Source organism: Phaethon lepturus, unplaced genomic scaffold (genome assembly GCF_000687285.1).
Source record: "Phaethon lepturus isolate BGI_N335 unplaced genomic scaffold, ASM68728v1 scaffold12584, whole genome shotgun sequence".
NCBI lineage: Eukaryota > Metazoa > Chordata > Aves > Phaethontiformes > Phaethontidae > Phaethon > Phaethon lepturus.
The window spans coordinates 4,588-25,570 of record NW_010537015.1 but is presented as its reverse complement, the minus strand read 5'-3'; the positions used below and the strand labels follow the sequence as shown (position 1 = coordinate 25,570).

The 20,983-nt window shown below is 41.1% G+C and overlaps 1 protein-coding gene across 1 annotated transcript in view; it reads right to left on the bottom strand.

Moving 5' to 3' along the window:
• CBL (Cbl proto-oncogene, E3 ubiquitin protein ligase) overlaps positions 1-14,737 on the bottom strand; it is a gene marked incomplete at its 5' end in the record, with an annotated part of 16,214 nt that extends 1,477 nt beyond the window's left edge. The window contains 13 exons of the mRNA XM_010286345.1: positions 2,012-2,194; positions 2,683-2,786; positions 3,276-3,431; positions 3,958-4,052; positions 4,999-5,376; positions 6,503-6,634; positions 8,272-8,475; positions 8,889-9,020; positions 9,404-9,491; positions 10,302-10,439; positions 11,453-11,574; positions 13,086-13,242; positions 14,591-14,737. Of these exons, the coding sequence (XP_010284647.1) occupies positions 2,012-2,194; positions 2,683-2,786; positions 3,276-3,431; positions 3,958-4,052; positions 4,999-5,376; positions 6,503-6,634; positions 8,272-8,475; positions 8,889-9,020; positions 9,404-9,491; positions 10,302-10,439; positions 11,453-11,574; positions 13,086-13,242; positions 14,591-14,737 (2,036 nt within the window). The remainder of the gene's footprint in view (positions 1-2,011; positions 2,195-2,682; positions 2,787-3,275; positions 3,432-3,957; positions 4,053-4,998; positions 5,377-6,502; positions 6,635-8,271; positions 8,476-8,888; positions 9,021-9,403; positions 9,492-10,301; positions 10,440-11,452; positions 11,575-13,085; positions 13,243-14,590) is intronic.
• Positions 14,738-20,983: the final 6,246 nt, after the last annotated feature.

The window sequence follows — 20,983 nt, the reverse complement described above, 5'->3', positions numbered from 1 at the left end:
TGCTGAAGCTCACCCTACCTAATGGCTGGCAGCTATGGCTGATCAGTAAGCTCATCCTGTTCTGCCTTTCCTCTTAGTCATTCAGATGTGTTACTTGCCAGTAGCCACATCATACACTACTCCTGGGATGAAAAAAGAATATCCAATAAACCAAACACAACACCAAACACTCCAACACATTGCTTAATGTGTTAATCTGATACAACATCTGATAATTTTTGAGTTCTAACCTCCTGCATCACTGCAGAAAGCATTTTTCCTACTTTGTAAATCACAAGAAATTTTTCTGCATGAATATTTGATATCACCTTAAAGAAAGTTTTATTTGTCTTCTGGAGAAACAATTCAAGGCACTCAAGATAGAGTTTTCTAGCAGTAGAAACAGACAAATCCGTAAGACTAAGAATGTCCAAACAATCCCTTTTTAAGAGTGGGCACTGCAGCACTGGTCAGAAAAGCAGCAGTCATTGTGATGCCTTTCTGAAAAACTTGTACCAAAAGCACTAAGATAGAGAAGGCTCTTCAGGAAACAAATTCATTGAAGCTTCCTCACCAACCACAATGCAGTTCAACTCCCTAATCTTCTAAGTACAAGCTTTTTACACATAAAAAGCTTTTTGTACATTTGAGAGAAAGGACTAGCCACTTTTCTCCCCCAGACTGTCTGTTGAAATAGCCGTTTCAGCTTGAACTGGATCAAATTTCAGCGACCATGTGTCAGTTTGAAAGGGCAACTTCTTGCACCGCTTTTTTGGTAAATGATTAAGAAACTACACGGCAGGGCACAATGCATGAGAACGTAAATCTGCCAGAGTGTATCCCATACTAGGGATAAGGCTTGTTAAGCATATTGCTTAACACCAGGCTTCAGCAGTAACCAATACTCAGTGTTTCAGAAAAACGCATATGGTTCCCAGAGCAGCAACAATCAGCATTTCTACAGTGTTCATCATTAGCAGATCTCCTAACATTACAAAGCAGGACAATAGGACTGTTATTTCAAGGCTGTAGAAACAAAGAAGCGTCAATGATTAAGCTCAGTACTTCATCTGGGAGAGCATGATGTGAGCTCTTTCTGCTCCTTCTTACCCCTGTCAGCCACATTCTACAGACACAGTGACAGACTTAAGAAGTGAGGCAGGGAGCAGGGAGGAGTGGCAAAGCTAATAAACTGCTCTGCACTAGTAAACTCTTCTCTGCGCTAAAGAAGGGCAAGCTCAGGGAAGGGGAAGTGGTGAAGCAGGTGAACAGAAGACTCACTGGGGCAAGCAGTCCTGGGCCCAGGAGGTTCTGCCTCCCATTTGCCTCCAGAAGGACCAAGAAACTCACTCCTCTTACTTGGCACATGGCCGGGGTGGTCAGACATGCTGAAAGCCCCCTTACAGGAAGAGTTCCAGAGCTTCCTTTAGAGCTGCTGGGCATCATTCAGAAAAGCTCTTGGAGACACGAGGCTTTGGTTTTTCCCTCGGAGAACGTGCCTTGCAGCCAGAAGGACAGGATGTCCTCTACTCCCCAGGGACAAAAAGCTGACCTTGCTGAGCCACTAGGTCCTGGCTCAAAGGAACTGACAGCATCAAACAGTACACTCATGCCATCTGCTGGCAACAACCGCAGCCAGACTGAGCCAGACAAGCTGTGCAAGGCCAGCCATGTCACCTTTTACTTGGAACAGTGACAAGCAGTACGTTCTGAAGTATCTGTTTCATGCCCCGGTACAAAAGCTATGTCATGTCCTGTAGGAGACAGTGGTTTAAGGAATATCCTTCAAGCTGAGGAAAGGTTTTCCTAACTGTGATTTAAATGTAATTTGCTAGCTCAATGATTAAATGACCAAGGCAGTGCATTCCAAGTTGTAAATCAAACTGAACACCTAAGAACCAGTGTAATTCTGCCTTGTAAACCTGATTTTACAGCGTACATACAAAACTTTGAGTCAGTTGCAGAAGTTTCAAACATGCCTAGCAAGCCATCAGTACCCACTACAATGTGAAGAGTACAAGTGCTCTCTAACCTGTTACAGGGTCATTTTCCAAAGACATTCGGCTGAAGGCAGGTGTGGCATTGGAGATATCAGACAGTGTGCGACGAGCAATAGCAACTGGTAGCGGCGGTTTGGGGATATCATAGCCATCATCTTCATTTTCTGAGTCTTCAGGGCCATTGCTGGCAGTGGCTGCTGCCAGATCCCCTTCATCTAGAACAAGAGGCACATTCTGAGCTCTGGGACTGAACAGAGCCTCGGTCTCTCAAGGCAGACTCTGTTCGCCTGTAGTCCACAAACATTGACAGGACACAGAACTAAGGTTTTGCTGCCAAAACCCCGCATTCAATGGAAGCTCTTTCCAGAAGGTAGTATTAGATTAAAAATACTAATGATAGATGTGGGCTGACAACTGCTACCCAGGGAAAAAAAAAAAAAAAAAATCTTCTAAACAGTGATTTTTTTTAACAACCACTGAGTATTTTTACAGTGCATTCTGTGCCATAGGCTTCTCAACTGGACTTCTCCACAACATCCCCACATGCAGTCTGCAGTACACAGACCCAGATGTTTCCACATACATCCTAGCTATTTTAACAGTGATAGCAAGTAACATTTAATTTAGCCTAAAACGCTGTTCTGACTGGGACAAATTCACTGTACTCCAGTTTCTCAGTTGTTTTTTTAGCAGACCCACTCACCAGAAGTGTTGACAGTCTCAAAAGCAGAGGATGCTGCTTGGGAGTGAATGTTGTACATTGCTTCATACATACAGCTATCAGTCTGCTGCTCGCAGTCTAAAACTCTGAGGGAGAGAAAACATATTTCCCTTCAGACAAGTGACAGTGATCAACCATCACCACCTAGTCTCTCTGAGATTATGCACAGATCCCTGCTTCAAAGTGAAATCACCACTGTTCTGTGAAAGAATATTTGCTCCAGAAAATACTCTAGTAATGTCTATTGCAATACAGCATATCAACTTAGAAGAGTTTAATTGATACGACCAGCACACAACCTTTTAATAGAATTTTGAATTTCAGTTGCTGCTGGTCTCAAAAGGTTACTGGCAGAAAGGGGGGGAGCTCTTATCTGACTCCTTTAATACTGTATAAGGATTCTGCAGAAAAGCAGTAATAACATTTCATTTACAGTTAGCTATGTTAGTCTAGATCTGGTGAATATCACTGGGGGAATTCAGCAAACAGAGCAAGCAACATCTCCACCCTAGTAAACAAACATTCTTTCCCAGAGCTGCAAGGAGGAAGCACACTACATACAAACAGAATCTCACCGTAAACTCTGGGTCATTTCCAAAGGCATTTTGATCTCTGTTTTTTGTACAGCAGGACCTGGAAGCACCACAGGCAGAGAGGATGGTGACATGTATTCCGTGTCTTCGTCACTTTCAGACTGTTCCCCAGGAGGCAGTTTTGGTACAGGCAGCGGTCTGGAGGCAGAAGAAACAAGATAACAAACATCAGAAAAACATTTACACCAAATCTAATTAATGTCAAAGTGGCCTTTAAAATACACAGCGGAAGTAGCAAGCAGTAATCTTATACTGACTCTGTATAAAGAAATAACCTGGCTTTCAGGGTTCTCAGCAGCCCAGCTGTAAGGTCACACTGGCACAAGGTCTTTATGCAAAAGGAAGTTGACAATATCACACACATTATACATCACCTACTTCACATAAAGACCAACTCAGAAGTGAATTCATAGAAGAGCTAATGGCAACTGTAGCCTGTTTCCTATTGCCATAGCCAAGGGTAACTACCACCACTATCCACAGATCTTTAGGATGTTGATTTCATCCACTTTCTCTAGATTGTGTATTTTGAATCTGTCAGAGATTGAAACTAAGGCTGACAGAGTTGTGTTAAATTCTGTCCCTGGTATCAGCATGTAGAGAGCGCCCTGTGATTACCATTCTGTAAGTTATAAAAGACTACTTTTGCTAGAGAACAACAGACCTGGCAGCTAAGGAGTAGATCGCATTGGCGGATGAAGAGGGTTTAATTTTGGGGTGTTCACACTCTGAGGTCGTTGTTGGACCACTGTTCAAGCTCTGAAAGAAAAAATTCCAAACCAGGAATCAGAAATACCACATATATCAGTGCAGTTGCAAAGCTGTCAGCCAATCATTCAACATATCCTCTGCGGGAATGACGCATCTTCATTTATTTCAAAGCATTTACTGCCACCTTAGAAATCCAGTAATTCTGTGACAGTTTTCCCACAGTGAGGGCACAAGCAGGGTTTTTCTCCTGTAGCCAACTGCTTGCTTACACAAAACCTGTAGGAACTTTATAACTTTTGAGACTCCAATGACTTTGCAAATCCAGCTGAAATAGGCCAAAAGGCCAAAACGGGGGACAAGAGGAAAAGGATGCAGACAAGCACACACATACAGAGACAGAATGACAACGGTGCAAGTGCCATTTTCTTAGACAGTCTGGCTAAAAATGTACTTGCTTTCAATTTTTAAAAAGCTAGAGGTTCTAAAAGGAAAAATTAGGGCAATGGAATCAAAGAAAGCAAAACTGTCTGGGATTTCTTTTAGAGAAAAATATGTTGGCCTGCTAAGTTACACATCATGACATTGGTAATAGTAACAAGACCCAAATTTAACACAGATTTTACTGTGTTAAATTATAGCTACTGTGTGTATGTTTTTGAGGACTGAAAATTGAAAAGAGTAAATTACACTTTTTCAGTATACCAGGTCCCAATACAAAACATTCTCAGTTTTTCAAAATTGAAAGGTGAACAATCATTATGAAATTGTGGCTCAGGATTGCTCAAACTGTGATGTCAGCCTTGCTCCCAAGAGGCACAAAAGCACTTCCCTAAGAAGTCCTCCCATTATTCTCCCTTACTGGGCATTCACCTGTTCCCTTCCGTCTTTCCCTTGGCACAAGATCACCCTATATAGATGTAAAACTATGAGAAGAGGGCACCTTGGAAGACTTAATTCCTCACATATGACCTTCACCTCCAATAGGCCTACCCACCGCTGGGTTGTCCAGGCTGAGCGTGCTCCCAAGCCGATGGCTGTCAGCCCTGGAGTCCATCTGAGAGGGCAAGGAAAAGGGAAGTGAGTGCCTGTTGGACAGTTCTCTCCCAGCCCAAGGGTCACCAGGGCTGAGAGCTACAGATGGGGCTTTTGGAATTGGCCTGGATGGCCACAGATCCGCCTGCCGGTTGGAGGGCACAGGGGGTGGTTTGTCTCTCGAAGTACAGTCTCCTGGCGTGCAGGGCAGAGGACGTCTCTGAGGTCGACCTTCGGTCCCAATGGAATGTGGCCTGTCTGGAGGTGGTGGCGGTGGGAGATCTCTGAGTGTGGGTGGGATTGGCAAAGGTTTATCCTTGTGAAGAGTACCAGGTGCAGCCTGGAAGGTGGAAGAATGTAAAATATTGATTAACAAAGGCAGTCTAGCCACAAAACGTAAAAAGGAAGGAGAACAGTGGCAGAAGGGAGAGTATTGGTTTTCCTTTTATCTATTTTTACAAGAAATTATCTCAAAGGATGTGGAGATAACTCTCCACATCTCCACAAGTTAACCCTCCAGAGACACCTTCTCTACAGGATTGAAGAGGTAACACAGTAACTACATGCAGCTACAGCTAGGCACTAAAACACACCAGAAGAAGAAAAGAGCTGCTGCTTCTTGAAGAAGAAAAAAGAGCTTACACAGTAGCATTAGACTGGACTCCAAACACAGGTCATTTAAAAAAATTACTCAATTGTGGGTTATTTATAAAAATTAACATTCAGTCAGCAATGAATATTCATAGAAATTGGTATTTCCTTCTGCCTGAACTTTCAAGTACCCAGGGATTACTCCATCCAAACCAGCTGAAGAACCGCTGCCTATCTCAACAACCAACGACCAAATGCCACCAAGATCACACTACTGCCTTCTGCTAGAAAACCAGCTTATGTCTTCCAGTCACACATTTAATTCCTTCCTTAGTTTTCTATCCAAAAAAAAGCTTGATGGAAAAATTTGTGAAGAAAAGAAAATTTGTGTCAGGAACATGACACCTTCCTACATATTGCCTGCTAGCAAAACACAAGCCCATAAACGTGGCTCCAAAGGGCATAGGCAGTAGTGGCTGAGGCTGAAAACCAGTGAAGTTACTGGTAATATCAATAACTTGGTAGCTGAAGGACACCAGTCACCCTAAGTGAGCAAGTACTTCAGCTGAGGACCAGCTTCTTTCTAGCAACTGCATGGATGAATGTGAAGAAAAAAAAAAAAAAAAAAAAAAAGACAGGCCCTTTAAACAGCAAAAAGGGACTCTCCTACCATGGATTCCAGAAGGAAGCATTTGCTTTCAGGACAGACTAGGCCTTTGTGGGGAATGGACAGAAAGTGGCCTAACAGGAAAGGAAGAAGAAAAAGTCTGTTGTGAAAGTACTTAAGAGATATCACATTTACAGTTCACCAGAATGCTCTTCTTCCTGCCTGCCTCACCAAAGTCATAGCTGAAAGGGCAAATAGTGTGTCTGACCTTTGAAGTGGTCCCAGGACTGGAAGCCCCAGGTGGATTGGACACTCGCTGTTGCAAAAGATCCAGTCGCGGTGGCACGGGAGGCAGGATGGCCTGTGGAGCTACTGAGAATGGAGAAGGAGGACGCTCGACCTGAAAAGAAAGGGAACATCAACATGTGGACGTGGCACTTCAGGACATGGTTTAGTGGGCCTGGTGGTGTTGGGTTGATGGTTGGACTTGATGATCTTGAAGGTCTTTTCCAACCTTGATGATTCTGTGATTCTGTGATCAACAAATGACAAAATCCAGCAGAACGTCTCTTCTCTGCAGAGGTTTTCAAGCTCTGTGCCTTGTACTGGCTTCAATATCGCTATTGGTAACAAATTACTATATTAGCAACAACCATACAACAGTAACCAGAGGCAGCTTTCAGCACAACAGCATTTGACTTACAGCAAGCCTTGAAGATCATCGATGGGCTTAGCTGTGGCACACAACTGAAAATGCACACTTAGCAATAGCACAATAAAAGACAAGCTGTTTTCCTGGAGTAACAAACCTGCCTTACTGGGCCCTGAGCAGAAGCACGCTGCTTTTCTTTTCGACACAAGAGGGCATGATCTGCTGCAAAACCTCTTTACCACTGCAGGCAGTGCTGTGCAAACTACCTTGACTACAGTGTCACAGCTGTTGCAGCAATCACTGGCGTGCACCAAAACCTCCATTTTTGTCCCTGGAAAGCTGTTTTTCCACTTAAGAAATCAGAACAGTGCCTGTTCTTCTCTTTTTCATAAAGTTTTTTTAACAAGCAAGGCTACTGCTTTCTAACTTTGAAAAGCTTTACACAGGTTTGAACTCACTAATGCCAACAATTACAGAGTACTAGCCTATTGCAAACCATGACTTGATGTCACACTGAGGAAATTGCTTTGCTTCCCCCCAAGCTATGTATATTAAAAACTACCTCCAGGAATAAGTTTTACTGTTTAGTACACTATTTCACAGGGTGGAAGCTAAAGAGAGATATGACCATAGGTAAACCAGTGTAGAGGATGCCTTTCACTTAGTGAATTCAGCTATGAAATACAAGCCAAATTCAAATGCACTTCCCTGTGCAGTAAAACAATGCTAAATGCAGATATGCAAGAGCAGCAATGAACTTTTAGAAAAAAAAAAACCCATGCAGAGATCCAGAAAGAATGCCTGTCTTGTACACATCTCCTGGCAGGAAACAGCACTAATGGCAGAGAGTTATCATACCTTTATTATACAAATTTATCAGACATGATATAAAAAAATGACAGTCAAACTGACTCCCTCAGCAAAATAGCCTGCCCTCTACCCAGTTAGTCATCAGGACCTTGCGAAGACTGTATCTGGTTGGCTGTATTCATCACTGGGAAAATGGATGAATTTTTGCTGATATGGGTGAACTACGGCTAATAAATCAAACGCAGCATTGCTAAGCATGCAGAAAAGTGTTATAAACCTAGATCTTACATTCCAATAGGTCAAGCCAGCCTTTTCAACCTTCTAAGGATTCTTTCAAGACAACCCATGGAAGATTTCAAAATGTGATCACCATTGCTTAACAGAACTGACAGTGTAAACTGAACTGACAAAACTGAACCTAAATCCCCATTTTCCATACTGATTAAAATCTTTCCTCTTACAAGGTCTGACAACCCTCACATGCACAAATCACTCAGACCACAGAAAACTGATGGAGAATATGCAGTCTTTGTACATACTGCCACATCTACTAGCACACGCTCTGGTGACCTTACTTTTGTACAAGCGAGTTCTTTCATCATGAAGAGGGAATCATCAGCTCTGTCATCATCATCATCGTCATAATTGGGTGAGGGAGTTCCTTCTGCCCCTTGCCGTGATAATCCTCCTCCTCCTCTGGGGTCGAATGGGTCTACTACAATTGGCTCTGTGCCTTTGATTTCACAGCGGCAAAAAGGACAACCCTGGCCTTCTGATTCCTTCAGGGAAGAGAAGAGACCTGTTACAACAGCCACTATGATGCAGAAATTATAAACACATAGTTAATATAGAAAGAAGTTTAAACCTGCTTTTTGGCAGGTACCTTTCAACTGAGAGGAAGATAGAGAGGCAAATTGTACTACAATTATGGGGAGTATTTTCCCCCTGAAGTAGAAAAAAAAGCTTTTTAGCAAGTCCTCGCACTTCTTGCGTATTCCTGGATTAAGAGATCAGGCAACTAACCAGCTTCTCCTTATGCTGGTGAAGATGGCACTGATGCACTGATATAGAGCTTACACTATCTTACCTCCATACCTGAAGGAAACTGGATGGTTTTGAGAAGAGAATATACAGTTTCTGTAAAAAAGCAACTAGCTTCATTGAGAGAGATTAACAAGAGGCAATGCCTCACCTGCCACGCAGTGAGACAGGACGTGCACATCAGATGGCCACATGGTTCAATCTTCACATCCTTGTCATTTTCAGCACATATTTTACACAGTTGAAATGTGGAGCCCATCTCACAATACAATTCATATTGTTCCTTGGGGAAAGACAGACAGACATGGTTGATACTGTAAAATAACAAGCATGATTAGTCACAGCTACAAGAAACCCAACATAAGATTTGCAGGAAAAAACAAATTCCACACACAACAACACAGTGCAAAGAACCACAGAAGTCTGCAAAGATTTCACTATAATTTTATGTATTAAATACATCTGTCAAGTGCTGAAAAAAGTTGGCTTGAAGTTATTCCAGATTTTCATTTAGGTGTCCCAAGAACAGCCTAGGAAAGCAAGGCTCAAGACATGCCTGATGGCACAGAAGAATGAATATTTGGCAAAGGCTAGAAATTAGGCTAGCAGAGGCTAGAAATTAGGAAGAAGGCAAGCAAGTTTGATGGGATAGAATACTTTGCTCACCTGTGTAACTTTAATGTGGTCCTGAGGTGTGGGCTCACACAAGCCAGTCAAGTCAGGATTCTGATTCCGGCCATCGGGAAATAAATAACTGTAGGCAGTTGGGGAAAAAAAAAACCACAACTCTCTCTCTATATGTGCATATACACACACCCATATATACACGCACACATGAACACACATATAAGGTTTCTTCGGGGGATAGTGGAGGAAAGAAAGAATGAGGGTGAGAAGCAAGGAGTGGGAATTTAAGGTATTCTGAATTCAAAATAAGTTTTGGAAGAATTTTACTATCGGACAAAAACCAAACACACCACTCTTAAAAATAAAAAGAAACTTGTCTTCCTTCCTGGCAGCAATTTTTATTTTAAACAGGACGTTATGGTCCCAGACTACGCTTAAATCATCCTATAGTGAACCTCTAATATTCAGAGTAAGAAAATGGATATCATAATATCAGTTGCAGTGGCTTAAATTAAGGACTCAAATGGAAAAGAATCTATGACAAAGGAAACACAGGTGCACACTTATCATCTGCTATTGTGAAGCGCAGTACAGCTCTCTGGTGCAAAAGATAGCCGACAGTATTCTCAAGTTAAGTATATGAATTATTCTACTGACATCAAGGGGACTATTCACATGATTACACTGTTTTGCTGAATCAAGGTCTAAATATAAAGGAAGAGCTGAGGGATGTCCAAAAGGGGCTCAGTGATGTCAATAGTGATTGCTTGACTTCTGCAACATGCTGCCTCTCCTGTGAAGCAGATAATGTGTGATGAACCCAGAGGGTACGTTTTACTATTCAACTGACTTTAAGACCTCACCGCAGGATTAAGATTTACAAAACAAACTCACAGTGAAAAGGGGCAAAAAACTTTATTTTGATAAAGCTACTTACAAGCCTTCCCTGAAGCCATCAATCAGTGCTTGAAAAAGAGGTTTGTTGTGGGGGATTGTCTGAAGAATGTTCCCATCTGCAGTGACATAGCCAATGGCCCACTGACCGAGTCGTGTACAACTCAATCGGAAAATATAACTAAAAACACACAAAGGAAAAGAAACTTCAGTTTGCTCTGGAACAGACAGAAAAGATTAAATGTCAAGTAGGCAGCTTTTCTCTGTCTATCTCAAGACAGCAAATAAAAACTAGTAGGAAAAACTTGATGATTTATACCAGGTTTCCTCAATTTACCCCCAGGCAGATCAAAAGAGAACCTTGCAATCTGATACGAAGTGAGAAAAGCATCCAAGCACTGGCCTCCAGGTGAAAAAAAACCCAGAATCCAAAGCAAGAAAAGTTAGCATCCTTAAAATAATTTGTTTCAAGCTAACTTTAAAAAAAAACCCAACAAAGAGACTACACAAGTTTTCCATTTTTAAAACCAGTACAGAATTAACAGTATAGTAACAACCTCCAGAAATGAACACTTGGCCATTCCTGCGTAAAGAAAAATCTGTTAGCCCTGTATTGGGCCAAGTTCTACCCAGGACATTAGGTAGCCTGAAACTGCTCAGGTCCACAGCCCCTGCAGAAGCATGTGTTGCCCCCCACGCTCTCTGAAGTCCACCCAGCCTGCAGCATTACCTCACAGCCTACTCTGCCTCCTATGCTGCTTTCTGCCAGTACAAACACCGGTCAGCTGTCTTGTCTGTCTGAAGTTTGCTTCAAACATACACACTGCTTCTGGGGGCTGCAATCCGCTCAGCTCTACTGATTTTATGCAGTTTTTACCAGAACATTATGGGGCCTATAGATATATTCTCTTATTCACGGTCCTAAACAGCCCGCTGTTTAGGCTCACTGTCAGCATCTGTCTCTGCGTTCTGCTTATGCCTGAGGGAGCTGTTGTGACAACTGTGGGGATGGGCACGAGGTAAGTCACCACATGAAGGATAATTTCCAAATACAGGGTGAGCTAGGGTTTTTCACAGTTTAAATTTCTGAGGAAGGACGACGAAGACAAAATAAACCAAATCTCCTCAGTCAGCGCAGTAGTCAGCAATGTTAGCAAGAACAATCAAAAAAGCCGCTGCTGCCAAAGCACTAACCTGCCAGGTTTGTGAATGAATTTCTGAAGCCGGGCTTTCACCTCATCATACGTTAGGAATGCCATATAACCAGGATGAGTCACCGCTAGGCTATTCCAGTTCCTGAGCAAAGAGGACCATGGCTATAGAAACAACAAAGAAATATATTAACCATGCACTTCTAAGAGGTATCAACACATACAATATTCCTCAATCAAAGGTATCAGTTCTTCAGTTAAAGCAGTAGGCTTCTTATCCCACCATAAATCCAGTAGAGCAACTAAACCCTACATTCTCATGCACCAGCCTTAGCACTTGAGTTTCTCTCTTGTCGGTGATAAAAACATCACCTAAGATAGACCTTGATCAAAACTCCTTTAATAAATGCCAAGGGAGAAGTCACTGAGGTCACAAAAACGACAGCTCAAGAGTGGCTATCAATTTGTGCTGCTTCTGCCACAAAAATGACTCATTCCTGAAACAGGGATAAAGACAGGAGTTTAATAAGATTATGCACAGGACCAGAAACCATGACTAGTCTGATCGCTAACACCGACTTCTTATACGGCCTCAGGAAAGTGACTTCCCCTTCTCTGTCTCAGTTTCACTGTGTGTAAGATGCTTGTGACTATTAACCACCTAACCTCACTTGGGTGTGGCAAGGATTACTGGCTAGTCTAAGATTTGAATAAATAAACCAGCATATACATGTTAAATATTCCTTAAAATGATGTACAAAAAGTCATAAGAGTCTGAAAGCTCTCAATCCTGAGAACGGCTTGGGTGTCTAAGTCTCATCCCATTTTTCCAAATTTCTCAACTTGTCTAAAAGAAGATAGTAACTCTCCCTAAGAACTTTTCATCTCTTGGAAATTGAAGCAATTCTTAACTTGCTGTTTATGTACTGTAGTGGGAAAAAGTACTGAATGAGATCAGCTACATTGCAACACCGAACATTGGAATTGTTCATCTAGACATATCTTAATTACAACCCACCCTATCACACAGGAAAAGGCAAGTCAGAGCCAAAGAAGTAAGTGTTCTTTTAAATACCCAATTGCACCATCAGAAGCTGTGTTTTTGAGTTTAGCACTATTAAAGACTGTGGGTTAGATATGACCTACTATTAACATCACTTCAGTAATATAGATATTTCTCATGCTCAGAACACAGACATGTCCACAACATCCTGGCTGTGTCAGTTCAAAAGGTAGGAAGCCCAAATTTCCATGTTTGTGCTACATCCTGAACAAACCCCATGGAAAATAAATCTGACAAGAAAGGACAAGAAAAGACAGACTGATAAACTAAGCTTCACATTTCCTGGCTTACAGAAGTTGTGTCAGAACTTCAGTCTGAAAGTGGCTTTTGAAAAGGAAAAACTGATTCATGGGAGGATACTGAATGTGTCTTACATTTGCAGTTTGTATTTAGACAATTTTTTCTTCTACAACCACAAGTATCGCACCCTGTTACTGCAATATAGGGTCCTAAATATTACTAGAGCTGTTTAGGGATGAAGGGCACGATGACCAAATCCCTTACAGCATAAATAATGTAATTTTAGTGTGTAAAATACAGTTTGTCCTGGGAAGAGAGTCTAACCTGAAGCACTGAGACACATTTCAAGTGATTCACATTCCTCAGTTCTTACCTGAAAAAGTCGTGTGAAGATATCAAATTCAAATACTGAAATGTAGTCATTGCACGTCAAGTCAATCGTTGACTTCAAGGCCATGGCTTCCAGCCCTGAACTGATTGGATGTACTTCATGCAAGGCCTGACGGAAGCTTTTCCAAGGTACAATAGTCCTGGGGAAAACCAAGCCATCCGTAAATGTGATATGTCTGAAGACCACATCTTATACATTTTTTTGGTGAGTATGCACGTCATGATAAAAGAAGAGAGGAAAATCAAAAGTAGCCACAAGAGATTTATTCATGTTATGCAAGCACAAGGTTTCTTGGTACTGCAGGAAATTATCAGTGAAATGAACTTTAGACAATTTTCTCTACATATGCAAAATTTTGGAATCTGAAGTCCAGTTGTGCCCTCTCCTTTCTCTTTTTCTGCAGTCCTATCATAACAACGCTTGTATGTACCCCAGGCTGTATACAACACCATCACTTGATACGAATTTTGTAATGTTGCAGCTGGTAAAAAAGCAGTTAACAGTGTGAGTCTTTTAGTAGAGGTCTAGCCAGTTAAAACAAAAAAATTAAAAAGCTGCAAACAATACTCTAAAGAGGTATTAAATGGAGAAGTAAGATAATCAGAAGCCAAAACAGAGGTTCCTGTTTAAAGGAATATTTTCCTTCTTTTAAAATATCAAGTGGAATAGAAACACAGAAAGAACATGCCTAGTTTCAGACAACCGTGTTATTCATGAGTAAATGTATTATTGTTTTTTGTTCTGACAGCTTCTAATTAAACTCTTTATGTGAAGTATCTTCGTTACCTTAGTTAGAAAGCAGTACCCAATTCTATTAACTTTAAGCATCAAACATTGCTGTGGACACCTCTACAGTTCATTTAGTCAGCATTTTGTTAGATACAAAAATTAAAACTGACGTTTCAACAGTTTCCACGCAACTATACATTGCGCTTCACTTTCTCCTTCATTCTACCTTAACAAAGCCATTACGCAAACTGACAAAAGTTCAGAGAAGCCAGAAGACACGTGACAAAGTGATTGGAAAGACTAATTGGAGGGAAGATGAAAAAGAATTTAACATAATGACTTTGCTAAAGGACAACTAATACAGGGGCATGGTAACCTTTGGAAGAAGAAAGCAGATTATTTTGCATAGTTTGTGGAGTTTACTTACAAGTTAAGAAATTAAACTACGGAGAGGAAAATTTAAGCTGAATAATCGAGGGAAACTCTGCGACAGTACAAGAGTCTCCTAGGGAAAGTGGGGAAAGACCCATCACTTGACACATTTAAAACAAGGCAGGACAAAGACCTGGGAAATAAAACTTAGGAATAATCCTGTATCCCACCCCAGAGAGTGGACTAAATGACTAGTAGGTCTCTCCCATCATGTGATTAACCTGACAGAGTCCTTTTGGAACTGCAAAACAGAATTTTTAAAAATACACAGTGCTGTATGCCATTTATTCCCATATGTCTATTTTTAAGCACAGTTAGAAACTTACTTTTCACCAAAAGCCTTTCTCCAAAATTCTGCAGCATCTGCCTTGGTGATCCGGAACGTGTCTCCCTGGAAAAGTCCACTTGGGAAAATGCCTTTGAGTTCTGCCAGCATATGGCTGAATATCAGCGATAACTTTGTCAGGTTACGCCTACAGAGGACCACAAAAACAAGTGTTTCTTTTAGAAAAGACTGACGTGGTGTAGCACTCTGAACAAAACAGAAGTAGTACCTATTGCAATTCAAGAAGCATCCCAGCCTAGAAAACTCCTCTTATTTGGGACAGCCTTTCAAGTATTTACCCAGCATTCAGAACACATCCATCACATGGTACTTATCAACAAGGTCTGTGTTTGTCAAGACATTTTCCACAATGACTAGCTTGCATAACCTCTTTGAGGTGAGCAGGTTATTTCCAAGGCACTCCCTCCAAGGAAATACATTCACAGAACATGTCCAAAACCAATATTGAGACCTGACATATTAAGTAACAGCATAATCAGAGCCAAAACCTGATGGTTTTGCTCGACTCCTTTGATTGATCGTTTTCTGACCGACTCCTTTGCTCTTGCGTCTCAAAATTCCTTACGAAAGCACATAAAACTACTACTGCCTTGGGTCATGTGAGCTGCATGTCTTTCCAAGTCTCCAGAGGGTCCCAACAGAGTAGATTTGCTCAGAGAACGTCTTAACCAATAACAGGTCCAGCTCCCAAGGGAAAGTCAAAACACCTGCAGTTTTTTTTTCTAAAATGGTAGTAACTTAAACATACAGAAGCTTGATGGTCAGGGCGCTCAACCATATTGCGTTTAGTAATTATTCAATTTGAATTACAAGTTGGTACCCCAAATCCCTTCTCTGCCTGATGACATTCATACATCAGGAGTGATCTAGCGCATCAGGGTATGCTCTTTTCTAAACTGGAAAGGGAAAGTGGGAGAAGGTAAGAAATATTGTCTGCTTCACATTTAGTCAACGTGCAAAAGATTTCCAGAAATAGAAGACAGGAGGACTACTGCCTAGCAGAGAGGACACTGCAGCATTTTTGGTTACATGCTTCACAAGAAACTAGCATTGGATTGGCATCAAATTCTAGCAGTACATACTGCAGCCCAGAACTGCTTCTTCCCTGCGACTATGTTAAGGAGGTAAGCTCTGTGTTGTAACTGTGCTATGCAGAAATAGAGCTAGCTTGGGTACTTCAAAACATCAATGCCTGTAGCAGTAGAGGAATACCAAAATAAGTCTTCCTACTTAGGCGTCAAACAATAGCATTATTACACACTAGAGAGGTTGTCTTCTACTCGTAGATGGGGGGTGGGGGTGGGGAATCTATTCACTAGTGGCACCTCATTCCTTTAGCCACAGAAAGGATGACTCTCTTCTCCTCCACTCCATTACATTCTCTAGATGCTAGGAAAACGGGAGTTTCTGAAAAGAGACAGAGGCTTTTTTTTCACCATCACATCACATGCTTGAAGGTAAAAGAAGGAACTAGTATCATGTGGGAAAGGACAACTTCTAAGTTATGTCAACAGACCAGAGCTCATCAGAAGGCTGCATCAACCACTGAGGTTATCACCTAGGCATTGTACAGACTCAGTTATGATACTGAACAACATGTATTTTGCAGACTGCAAAATACTGAACCATTTAGAGAGTGGGTAGAAGCATCCCCAGTCACATAGTATTTTCTTAATGCCTTGTTTTCCAAGCTCTCTCGTATGCTACTATTGTAGTGTGTCATCTCCCTGAAGACAGCTGTGTTTGGCATCAAACTAATCTCCCCCCCAGTTTCAGTCCTTCACCAATTTCTAGTATTCTAGTTGTATTGATTCCAATTTACTTAATCTTGGACATTTTTCAGATACCACTTGCTTCAGACATGTTCCTAGTTGAAGTACCTATCCTGTCAATCTGCCTGGTTACAGAATTGCCTCCAGCCTTTCTGCAAAAATTTCCCTATACATTTGGGCTTAGGTCTTCTAGCTCCATGTTATACTTTCACAGAGTTTAAAATCAATTGGAAATTACCTACTTTGCGTGACATATATTCTACCATTTACTGAGCTGCACATGAGCCCTTTCTTCATGCTATGGTACAGTCTGGGTAGATGAGAAAGTATACAGGACTCAAAACTATAAATCTTCTTTGATGGCAGACCTCCTCTCTTACAAATTAAAATGTAGTTGAATAAATAAGGGTGTCTCAGCAATGAAAGCTGCTAAAACTGTTTAGACAAGGTGCCAGCTATACACCAAGGGATTCTGTTTTTTGTTATCGGACATGTATGATATGACAATAGGTGTTCAATAAAACATTACTTATGTAAAACCACCCAGATGCTCTTCTGTAGTCTGCTCCATTCAGCAGCTCTCTACTGGGTGCGTTACACACTTAAAACAGCTATACAATTTGGTGGTTTGATTCTATAAACACAGACTGAAAAGCTTTGCTGTTCACCACTCTTTGCCAGTTAACTAGCCTCCAGAGAGAGGGGCTGTCAAAGTCTCCTTGTCTTATCAGTGTATCATGATTTCCAATCATCTTGCTTTTGCAGTTTTGTAATACCTTTAGAATGCTACTGTAATTCCTCACTTTCCACACTTAGGAAGGTTTATTCAGCATGTCTTAAAAAAACCTGTACAGGATCCTGTGTGAGGAAAAACTAAGTTGTATCATAACAGCAAAGCGATCACAATGATATTTATGAAGATCAGTGGCTGAGGACCTAGATCTATGAATACACAAAGAAGCTGCAGCAGTACAAAACCATGGTGTTACTGTATCAGTAGTATCTGTTTGTGCATCTCCCCATCCTAGTGTAACGTTAAGTAATTCAAAGTTGTGTATTCCTCTTTCCAGTAGGAGAAAAGCAACTTTGCATTTACCAGGTGAACGCTCAGATTCTGAGGCACAGGCACTGGCTAATCCTACAGAGAAAATGATGTAACTAAAGTCACACTCCAGCTCCCTTCCTCCTTCCAGAGGGTAGGCTCCCACCTTGTCCCTGCAATGCCTTTGGCTGACAAACTCTAGAAAACTGCAAATCAGAGGTTCTAGCTATGGAGCTTATTCCCCAAGCTGCCTTCTGAAAGTTCTCACTTCCATAAAGTGACAGAAAAAGATGACAGTTTATGGCTGTGCAAGGTAAGAAAGCAAACTACAACTCAAGCAAAAAAGACACAGCATTTGTTTTTACTAAGTTTATAAAAATGGAGGCTTGAGCTAAAACTGCTAATTTTATTTTACTAACATGGAAGTAATTGGCAAGAATTAAATTCTGAATCATTTCCTTGAAGGGTTAGCGTGCAATATTTGTGTGCAATCTTAGCAGGTAAAGTGGCATCTCACAGCAATGTATTAATGCCAGGTGACTTCCACAAAGTTAGCAATGCTAAAGGTGTTCAGGTATATGGCACAAGCTAGCACTGACTTGCTAGCACTCTTAACATTTGAAAAAATCATGTCCTATTGGTGAAAGAGTTCCAAGTATGCTTGAAATGAATGTATACAATAGTTGGTAGACAGAAGGAAAGTCATTTCAGGCATATACCCGCCTACTGCTGCCCAGCACAGTGTGAGAATTTGTGTATGAGGAGGCAAGTGCACTAATGCACTTCTGACCCTCAAACATGAAGCTAAGTGAACAAGTGGTTTAAACAAAGCAACAGTTAACACTGCAAGACGACAAAGGTGCATTCCTGTGTCCAGTTGCTTATCACTTCTGCCTAACAGCCTTCTCCCTTAGCTGTTTCACAAAGTGCTTGCACCCAGCTGAGCACATAATTTCAGTGAGAGAAGAACTTCTGCAGGCTTAAGGATGGATAAACAAATGATTTTACGCACACATACATTCAGGGACTCCGTTTCCAAAAAAGTTTCTAATACCTGAAAAATGTTCAATTCTTAAGATCAACATCATTTTTTTTTTTTACAAATATCCAGCTGTATTTTAGGTAAATAACAGGAAAAACACAGGAAGTGAACAAAGAGCAGCAAATTGCAGAATATTTTATGTTAGTAACCAGCTTTTACATTCAGCAACTAGTTACCAATCCTGTGCTAAAAGGACATTTTCTTTCAAGAGTGCACTCCTTTATTTTAACAAGCCAAGTTACACATTTGTAAATTAATACAGACCAAATAAATGTTTGCCATTATAACAAATGTTTTTATTGGTATATCAAAGTTTAGTCATTATGATTGTATTTTATTTTCAGTACCATCAGCAACTGTCCTCATCTCCATTGCCTCAACTAAACAGAAACAAGAGTTCTCCCAGAAAAAGAGTAATATTTTCAAAGAACACTTAAGTGACTTCGACCAGAGATTCCCAAACATTTCTGGCAACAGACCTCTAGTAATCTTCCATGTTTCTTACAAATTATGATGGCCCTCTTTCAAACTTTAACGAAACATAGTAATGAAGGCAAATACAGTTACCAAAAGTTGCACCAGAGGTATGCAAACCACAGTTCGGGAACCACTGACTTAAGCACCTAAATTCCATTGACAGTCGATGGAATTTAAACACGTCATACAAGCACTTTCAAAAACGTTATTCAGGGACCACAGGCCACATCAGTTGGCTCTCCTTACTGTTGGCAACTGAGCTGAAGGCAACACCTGTACCAGCTTCAAACGAAAATCTACAGCATGTTTTGGTTCAGCGGTTAGGTCCAGATCCAGAGCAACAGCTAGGTTTAGGTAGGATTTCACGTTCTGCGAGTGCTTTCACACATATATGTGTGAAGTATTCAGCTTATTATTGTTAGTGAATCAATGACATACGTAAAAAGTGAAAGCTTAGACAGCCAAGTATTTTTCCGCTCTATATGGTAACCAAATACTTCACTCAGAAACATCTGCAGTTCCAGCGTGAAAGCATTACTCCTTCCATACACACAATGTTATTAACAGAGAACCATTTCTTTAACAACCCAGAAACATCACCAGAACCTCCAATTACACTTGCCTGTAAAATTGCACTACCTTGACACTGACAGGGCTTTAAAATGCAGCTCTCAAGCAACCGTTTTGGGGAAGAAAAACCAGGATGAAGCAAAACTGTTTCTTCAGTTGCCCAGTGCTCATTAATCAGCTGGCTCCCCAAGGCTGGGCCAGGCCCGCCGGCAGCTCTGCAAGCTGAACAGGCATGTTCCTTCGTCCTCCCTCCTCTGTGCCCCCTCCGCTGTGGTTACACTACTTCCTTCCTGCTTCATGACTGTTTTTGCTCCACGCATCTTAGCGGAAGTCAAAAGGTCGAGCAGGCACTTCCATTTGCACCACAGTTCTCTGCTGCAGCCCCTCCACGGGCCGGGCCCCAGCTGGGTTTTCTGGTGCTGTTGCCTCCCCCAGACCTATAGCAGATTTTTCTTTTCCAGTTTCCTGTTTGCTGGACAAAAGTGTTTTTCTACCATATAGGCTCAGTCTTGAAAAAACATTAATAACAGAGGATGGTTTTAATCAGAGTGTTGCCTCTTTCAGCTACGTTGACACGATTACTTAAATTAATTCAAGTTACAAAGTCATACAGCACCCACCTAATGCACTTCATAACTAAAATACCTTTTTTACCTCAAGGCGATGTTAATTTAATACTACCATTTCTGCCACTGCCAGCTAGAATGTTTTAATTTTCTTTCAATATTTCTCAACTACTTCCCAGCTAACCAACTGACACAGTATAATTTTGTTCCTCACACATAACAAGGAGACTGACCCACTGGATAATTTAGTCACAATATTGTGCTCACATGCCATAATTTGACATGTACATACTGTCACATCTGTAAAGCTAGTTCTGTTGAAAGCATGCTACAAACACCGTAGACAGACAACCAACTACAAAATGCTTCACTTACAGGAAGTTAGGGTACATATTTCTTATACATGACTGAATTTTCAAAGGGATTTTTGTATTTGCACTCCCACTGACTTCAGTTACACTTGTAAACACTGGGTTTTAACAAATAATGTTCAGTCTCTCTAAGAATAGGCTGCATTTAACAAAGATTCTTCACAGGAAGCTAAGACAAACACAGCCACACCTCCACCTTAGCCCCACAACAACATTGAGCTGAATATGACTCAACTGTCTTCATTACAAGATGCTTTCAAGAAAATACTTTATTTCATAAAATTGGCACCAAACTGGCTAAAGTTACACATCAACAATGAAGATTCAATTTGAATTTAAGAGAATTCAAATCAGAGGACCTAAGTTACTCTAAAGCTGTCTTATTCAAAACTCAACAGAAGCCTCTCTCTACATGTCAACTTGCCTGTTTAAAGGAGTGTGACCCAAAAACGCAGCTCACAAGAAGAAATGGAATCTCAATACACTGGAGGAATGACCACAAAGCATTTTTTTAAAAAGTACACCTATTTATT